The sequence below is a fragment of the Oncorhynchus mykiss genome, chromosome 28 (assembly GCF_057628025.1).
Source record: "Oncorhynchus mykiss isolate SJ-2025 chromosome 28, ASM5762802v1, whole genome shotgun sequence".
NCBI classification, from domain to species: domain Eukaryota; kingdom Metazoa; phylum Chordata; class Actinopteri; order Salmoniformes; family Salmonidae; genus Oncorhynchus; species Oncorhynchus mykiss.
Genome location: NC_143049.1, coordinates 19,083,933 through 19,092,868, shown reverse-complemented (window position 1 = coordinate 19,092,868; position 8,936 = coordinate 19,083,933). Strand labels below are relative to the sequence as shown.

Below are 8,936 nucleotides of genomic sequence, written 5' to 3'. Positions count from 1 at the left end.
AGGACAATACAGTGCCACTGACACGGCCTGCAACGAAAACATGCGGTCTCTCCTTCACTGCAGCCGAGGTGAGTAAGACATTTAAACGTGTTAACCCTCGCAAGGCTGCAGGCCCAGACGGCATCCCCAGCCGCGCCCTCAGAGCATGCGCAGACCAGCTGGCTGGTGTGTTTACGGACATATTCAATCAATCCCTATACCAGTCTGCTGTTCCCACATGCTTCAAGAGGGCCACCATTGTTCCTGTTCCCAAGAAAGCTAAGGTAACTGAGCTAAACGACTACCGCCCCGTAGCACTCACTTCCGTCATCATGAAGTGCTTTGAGAGACTAGTCAAGGACCATATCACCTCCACCCTACCTGACACCCTAGACCCACTCCAATTTGCTTACCGCCCAAATAGGTCCACAGACGATGCAATCTCAACCACACTGCACACTGCCCTAACCCATCTGGACAAGAGGAATACCTATGTGAGAATGCTGTTCATCGACTACAGCTCGGCATTCAACACCATAGTACCCTCCAAGCTCGTCATCAAGCTCGAGACCCTGGGTCTCGACCCCGCCCTGTGCAACTGGGTACTGGTCTTCCTGACGGGCCGCCCCCAAGTGGTGAGGGTAGGCAACAACATCTCCTCCCCGCTGATCCTCAACACTGGGGCCCCACAAGGGTGCGTTCTGAGCCCTCTCCTATACTCCCTGTTCACCCACGACTGCGTGGCCACGCACGCCTCCAACTCAATCATCAAGTTTGCGGACGACACAACAGTGGTAGGCTTAATTACCAACAACCAACGTCAACAAAACTAAGGAGATGATTGTGGACTTCAGGAAACAGCAGAGGGAACACCCCCCTATCCACATCGATGGAACAGTAGTGGAGAGGGTAGCAGGTTTTAAGTTCCTCGGCATACACATCACAGACAAACTGAATTGGTCCACTCACACAGACAGCATTGTGAAGAAGGCGCAGCAGCGCCTCTTCAACCTCAGGAGGCTGAAGAAATTCGGCTTGTCACCAAAAGCACTCACAAACTTCTACAGATGCACAATCGAGAGCATCCTGTCGGGCTGTATCACCGCCTGGTACGGCAACTGCTCCGCCCTCAACCGTAAGGCTCTCCAGAGGGTAGTGAGGTCTGCACAAAGCATCACCGGGGGCAAACTACCTGCCCTCCAGGACACCTACACCACCCGATGTCACAGGAAGGCCATAAAGATCATCAAGGACATCAACCACCCGAGCCACTGCCTGTTCACCCCGCTATCATCCAGAAGGCGAGGTCAGTACAGGTGCATCAAAGCTGGGACCGAGAGACTGAAAAACAGCTTCTATCTCAAGGCCATCAGACTGTTAAACAGCCACCACTAACATTGAGTGGCTGCTGCCAACACACTGACACTGACTCAACTCCAGCCACTTTAATAATGGGAATTGATGGGAAATGATGTAAATATATCACTAGCCACTTTAAACAATGCTACCTTATATAATGTTACTTACCCTACATTATTCATCTCATATGCATACGTATATACTGTACTCTATATCATCGACTGTATCCTTATGTAATACATGTATCACTAGCCACTTTAACTATGCCACTTTGTTTACATACTCATCTCATATGTATATACTGTACTCGATACCATCTACTGTATCTTGCCTATGCTGCTCTGTACCATCACTCATTCATATATCCTTATGTACACATTCTTTATCCCCTTACACTGTGTACAAGACAGTAGTTTTGGAATTGTTAGTTAGATTACTTGTTATTACTGCATTGTCGGAACTAGAAGCACAAGCATTTCGCTACACTCGCATTAACATCTGCTAACCATGTGTATGTGACAAATAAAAATTGATTTGATTTGATTTGATATGATTGGTCATATAAAAACCTTGGGACAAAAATGCATAATGAGTGCTCTGACTCCCCCTTGTGGTGGTCTGGAGCAATGAAGCCCGAGGTGAAAGCTCTCAACTTTTAAAGGAGGAACCATGGTAGCTAGCTTGCTAGCCACATGAGGACAACTACACAACGAAATGCAACAATTCAAGTTTTCTGTCAGCGATGTTTGGCTTCTAATGTGATGTGATTGGTGTGAAACCAAATCCAACTGGCTTCACTTTTCACTTTTTTTGGTGTACCAGAACCATTCATAGCTGAGCTCAGTCAGTTTAGCTGAATTCTGATTGCCTATTATTTTATACCTTTTTTATTGAGGGAGGCCAAATGCTTGCTGGCTTCCTTTGCATTGACTGCTAAGGGCGGCAACACTGTCATACTCTTTTTGACCAGACAGCATAGATGGGCTACACATACAAAGCATTCGCTTGGATGCTCTCTTGCGAATTGAAGGACATTTATGAAACACAGAAAGAAGAAGGATACATTATCTTGTATCTTTTTTTCTTTTTTCTTTTTCTTTTTTTGTTGGGATAGCCTGGAATCCCTTGGCATCCACGAATATATGCTACTGATCTAAGACCAGGTTTATTTGTTCATGCATGATCAACAAATGAAGACTAGCCTACTTGCAATATGTGCAATGATGTAATAGCTTTGCGTAGCTTGTTCCAACTCCGGGAGCTGTCCACAGAGTCCGCTAGCCTCCCCCCAATGCTCTTTCATCAGACACCCACCGCTCCTCCTCCAGTACACCACGTGGAGCGGTGTATATGATAGTGGTGTTGTATGGACGCAAGATGCTCATTATCACACATACATACATATATTGTGTTACCCAGTGAGGAGAGGGGGACGTCTCAAAGCACTGTGCAAACATCCTACTTCCTATATACCCATCCAAAACAGGTGTTGTCAATCACAAGACTGGCGGGATTATGGAAACGCACTCATTATTATTTTATCTGAAGAGCAGCTCCTGAGTAAAGAAAGATGATGAGAATATTTGGACAGGTCTTATGTAAGAGAGGTTTATGTATCCTAGAATTGTATAGGCGTCATGTATCCGACTGCACAGTCACGTGGACACAACAAGCGTCCATATGTCAAGAAGAGCAACGCCTTCACCTGAATGAGCCTCTCTCACAGATGCCCTAACTACGTCGACCGGCCATGGTTGTAATATTTACTATTGATTGGCACACTATGAGGTGTTCAATCTGAAAATCAACTCTTCGGCATATACACGTCGTTCTAACCGGACCATCCGTATGCGAATGGGATTCGGTATGAAAATGCGTGTTGGAGATGTAGGCTAATTCTAAAGGAACCTTCAACTATTCTGAACATCAGCACAGAAGGTAAGATGAATCTCGGAAATCAATGAATTTGAACGTTGTTATATGCAACAGTTCAGTACAAGGATGAATTTGATGCCTGCGCGCATTCTACAAAAAATGCTCAATGCCCAAGCTCAGAAAGGCTATACCAAACATGCCATTTCATTTTCCTGCAGCAATAGGCTAGATACTAAAATAACCATTATGCGGTTTATAACTGATTCTTTCTTTTTAGGGAGTGTATGTTTGATGAATGAAAATTGTATCGTTTCTGGTTGCTACTCTGCAATTCAAACCTTATTCACCCACCAGCCTTGAATGAATGCAGTCACTGTTTAGTACATTTACACACAATATTGTATATTTTATCAAATATCTATTTAAAATACTTAAAAAGACAAGTAATAATGTAATCATTCAGTATGGTCATTTTTAAGAGGTAATATTGGTATGTCGACTAGGCTGTCCTTTCCCAAGTTCACTGACAATTTAGTCACTGGTCAATCAATACCTTCCTAATACCCTGCCACCTCTTCTGCACCCATGCACACTGCATAACCTTTCATTTCAATGTTTATTATTTCCCTCAATACACGTTATACTTTTAGATATTCATGAACAATAAATATTTATGCATGCGTACTTGGCTCCAGCAAATTATGGTTTACCATTAGCGTAGAGGTTTGTCACGTGTTATCTATGTTGTTGAATTAGGGCCATAGGCCAGACTAGTGTAATGTGCAGTGAATCAGGCCCAAAATTGAGATGTGTGAACTGGAGAAGTTGCGGGGGAGTATTTAGTGTTATATGAGCCGTAGCCTTGGTCAAGTGAAGCACGACATGAGCTTTCTCACCAAGGCCTCTTGATAGGCCTCTTGATAGCATTGTAATTGTGTTTTAGTGCTCAGACCAAGGCTAGAATTATCATCATAATGTCATGCATAAACTACAATCATCATTGAATCACGATAGTGCATGAATTACAACCATCATTGAACATGAGTTCTGCATGTCCTTGTCTGTTATTTCCACCTTAGAAACTTGTATAACTGAAAACACATTCAGCTTAAACATTTATATTTCCTACTCTGATTCAGGAGATTTTACACTGTGAGCAATCAACCAGCACAGCCATGGCCTCCCTCTGTGGTCTGTTGCCAAGGGGAACAGTCCTTGCTGAACAATAGAAATATAGAGCTAAGGAAAGACGGAGAGACAGAGCAGCCTTGAGGTACAGAAGAAGAGATGGTCGTCACTGACAGGAGTTCGAGCACTCCTGTGCCCAAGAAGCAGGAACCAAAGAAGAAGAAGAGGAAGTCCCGCCCCCATGGCCTGCCCTCGCCAGCGTTGTGCTGCGCATGCGGCCTGTGCATCATGCTGGCAGGCATCAACATCACCCTGGTGGGGGCATTCGCCTTCAGCACCTTGGTGCCCTCTGCCAACCCTCCCATCATCATAGGGCCCATCCTGCTCCTGGTGGCCTTCTCTTTCTTCGGCGCGTGCTGTGTCTGCAGCCGCCTGCCCCCCGCCCAGGGCTCCCGGAGATCGAAGGTGGGCGGGAGGAGCATGGGGATGATGGGGCGGGGAGGTTTAGCTGGGGGAGCGACGTTTGAGATCGAGACAAGTGAGCACACTTTGCAGGACACCACGGCAGTACAGCTCAGCCCCTCGGCCTCACCGGGGTCATCACGGGCGTCCAGCCCCGAACGGGATGCTCCTGACCCCGCCCCCCCAGGGACCTGCAAGCTCTTCACCATGGAGACCAATGGCCCCACCTCCGCCACGGCCTACTACTCTGCCTCCTCGGCCGGGGGAGGGGCTGTGAGGCTCAACCTGCCACGTGATGATATGGCCACCTAGCACAGCCCTGACTTACGCACTGAAGCAAGAGCCTCATGCCCCAGGGGACTGATGCAAAACTATGTAAATATGAACTAGGATTGATGATATACAGACAGTGTTTCAGTGTGTCTAGCCATTTTGTGTAGTGCCATTTTTCATGTTTCTGACAAGCTATGGGCGTTTTATTGCATTTGTTTTTGTTTTTTCCAACAGCCAAACAGTAATTAGCATGCAATTCAACGTTGAAGGAACGTGGGTGACGGTTTCGTTGGAATTGATGTTCCTACCTCCTCAGAACTGTTCTCTTTAGAATCCTCTCTTAACATGCATGGGGCATTATTATAAGCAGTTTCTAACCGGAAAGCAAAATGAGAGAATTGAAGCGTTTTCTCTGTGGCATTTCTGAGGGGTAAAACAAAGTGATGTGTCCCTTTTCTTTGACCGTCTGGACCTCAGTGATGGACATTTCAGCCGATTACTCTGACGCAACTTTGTTGTTGTTGCCAGAACTGAAAGGTTTGACACGAAATGGCAATGAGTTTAATGCTATCATTTAAATACTTAGTGATGTTTGACATTACAGTATGTGCTGCTTTGGTCTTAACTTAGATTCAAAGATGGGGTCGCAAGATTCCTTTGCAATATAATCTCAACTGAAAGGATCAGCAACAGAGGACTAATATGAATTTTTCCTCAATTGTTTCTACAGACAAAACATTATGGATGATATGCAGTGTACATCAGTGGTTGGCAACAAGTGGCCTGCGGGCCAAAACTGGGTCGCAAGTGATTCGTTTTTTGGAACCAGAATTTTTACTACAAACATAGAAATGCACCATTTTCACATACAGTGGCAAGAAAATCCTTTGGAATTACCTGGATTTCTGCATAAATTGGTCATAAAAGTCGTAACAATAAACAAACAGTCTGCTTAAACTCATAAACAATTATATGTACTCATGTCTTTATTGAATACACTGTGTACATATTTTTTTTACCTTTATTTAACTAGGCAAGTCAGTTAAGAACAAATTCTTATTTTCAATGACGGCCTAGGAACAGTGAGTTAACTGCCTGTTCAGGGGCAGATTTGTACCTTGTCAGCTCAGGGGTTTGAACTCTCAACCTTCCGGTTACTAGTCCAACACTCTAACCACTAGGCTACGCCTTCGCCCTGTGTAAAAATTCACAGTGTAGGGTGTAAAAAGTATGTGAACCCTTGGATTTAATAACTGGTTGACCCTCCTTTGGCAGCAATAAACTCAACCAACTTTTTCTGTAGTTGGGGATCAGACCTGCAAAATGGTCAGGAAGAATTTTGGACCACTTTACGAAACTGTTTCAGTTCAGCAATATTCTTGGGATGTCTGGTGTGAACTGCTCGAGGTCATGCCACACCATTTTAAATCAGCTTGAGGTCAGGACTCTAACTGGGCCACTTAAGGTATATTTTCTTCTGTTGAAGCCATTCTGTTGTTGATTTACTTCTGTCTTTTGGGTTGTTGTCCTGTTGCATCACCCAACTTCAGTTGAGCTTCAATTGGGGGACACAGCCTTACATTCTCCTGCAAAATGTATTGATAAACTTGGGAGTTCATTTTTCCGTCGACGATAGCAAGCTGTCCAGGCCCTGAGGCAGCAAAGCAGCCCCAAACCATGATGCTCCCTCCACCATACTTTACAGTTGGGATGAGGTTTTGATGTTGGTGTGCTATGCCTTTTTTTCTCCACAGTTGTGTGTTCCTTCTAAACAACTCAACTGTTTCATCTTTCCACAGAATATTTTGCCAGAAGCGCTGTGGAACATCCAGGTGTTCTTTTGCGAACTTCAGACATGCAGCCATTCTTTTTTTGGACAGCAGTGGCTTCTTCCGTGGTGTCCTCCCATGAACAACGTTCTTGTTTAGTGTTTTACGTTTCATAGACTCATCAACAGAGATGGCATGTTCCAGAGAATTCTGTAAGTCTTTAGCTGACACTAGGATTCTTCTTAACCTCATTGAACATTCTGCACTGTGCTTTTGCAGTCATCTTTGCAGGGAAGCCACTCCTAGGGAGAGTAGCAACAGTGCAGAAATGTGTCTTACCGTGGACTGATTTTAGAGAATTTTGTAACCCTTTCCAGCTTTTTGCAAGTCAACAATTCTTAATCTTAGGTCTTCTGAGATCTCTTTTGTTTGAGGCATGATTCACGTCAGGCAATGCTTCTTGTGAGTAGAAAACTCACAAAATGTGAGTTTTTTTTATAGGGCAGGGCAGCTCTAACCAACATCTCCAATCTTGTCTCATAGGTTAGCTGACTCCTGACTCCAATTAGCTTTTGGAAATGTCATTTTCCGAGGGGTTCACATACTGTTCCCAACCTACACTGTGAATGTTTGAATTATGTATTCAATATATTTTGTGTGTTATTAGTTTAAGCACTCTGTGTTTGTCCATTGTCTATGAAGATTAGATCAAATTTGATGACTAATTTATGCTGAAATCCAGGTAATTCCAAAAGGTTCACTTACTTTTTTCTTGCCACTATGGTGATGTTGGGGTAGTGCTGGACATGATTAAGATGAAGTTGAACATGTTTGACATGTTCCGTTAGGTATAGCCCTATGTCTAACATGGACATCACAGCAAGATCCAAACTGCTTTAATATTGACTCAGAAGATTGAACATGCTTTGATTTTCTATACAGAGTAAACAACTTCTTTCTTGAACTGCATTGTTGGTTAAGGGCTTGTAAGTAGTATTTCACGGTAAGGTTGTATTTGGCGCATGTGACAAAGTTTGATTTGAACTGGAGTTTACCATGTCCCAGCCAAGTATTTTGACAGCCTAATATTTGTATTTCATGTGAGGAAAGTCAACTCCCCCTACAGGGAGTGGGCTTGTTGTAAATGTGTGTAGTGTCAAGATGTATGTAAACTATCAATGTTGGCCATGTATTTCAAAATGTATTCTGGTTTGATAACATCTTTAACAATGTATTTTTTTGAAAATTAAATTGACTTAATTTGATAACAATACATGTGATACTACTAAAATATCAATAAAATACATGCTCATATAAAATGGATCACAAATAGTTTGTTGCAGCAAACGGCATGAAAAAAATATTTATCAAAAGATGGGCAAAAAAAACATTCCTCTGATGGATGCACAGGTGGTGGCTGTTTGTACGTCACCGGTGACTGAGTCTGTTCTTGCTTCTGCTGCGATGACTGGTTGTCTGTGAAACGGTGGCTCTTTTCAGACTGTCTTTTGGGTGTTCCTTGAGGTGAAGACATCTCCATGTCCCTTCTGGGTTACATCCTTGTCACACTATACATGGTCCAGTCATTTGCTGTGTCTTGGTCTGTGACCGTGTCTTTGTTCAAGCTATGTGTCCAGGTCCAGCCTCTTCCTTAGTGTCTTGGTTCTCTCTCTGGTTAAGGTACAGCACAGAGATGGGGCCACTGTAGATGCTAGGGCACCTCTGACCACCTCCGATGTCTGTGCGCCTTGGCAGTACTTGGGAGCTGGTCATTTGGGAGAGGTAACCATATGCCCGTTCTTATCTTCTCCCAGCTGATGAACTGTAAGATCTGTCTCCAGAGCTTCTTCAGCTCTTTGATTAGACTGAACACATTGAACAGACTGATCACCAAAGGGGCCACACCAAACACCAGGATCACTCCTATCATGTAAGATCCCTCAAACTCAACTCTGGACCTCAAAGCCAGATCCACTGCATTGTTTCATTGTTCTCTAATCAGGGACTGATTTAGACCTGGGACATCAGGTGTGTGCAATTAATTATCAGGTAGAACAAAAAACCAGCCGGCTCCAGACCTCGTAGGATTTG

At 44.0% G+C, this 8,936-nt stretch overlaps 1 protein-coding gene across 1 annotated transcript; it reads left to right on the top strand.

The window, feature by feature from the left end:
- Positions 1-2,642: 2,642 nt before the first annotated feature.
- Positions 2,643-8,164, top strand: LOC110508660 (transmembrane protein 275). The gene is made up of 2 exons (XM_021589352.3): positions 2,643-3,276; positions 4,353-8,164. Exon 2 carries the CDS (start codon positions 4,501-4,503, stop codon positions 5,113-5,115), a length of 615 nt encoding a protein of 204 aa, XP_021445027.1. The 5' UTR covers positions 2,643-3,276; positions 4,353-4,500; the 3' UTR covers positions 5,116-8,164.
- The last annotated feature ends 772 nt before the right edge of the window (positions 8,165-8,936 follow it).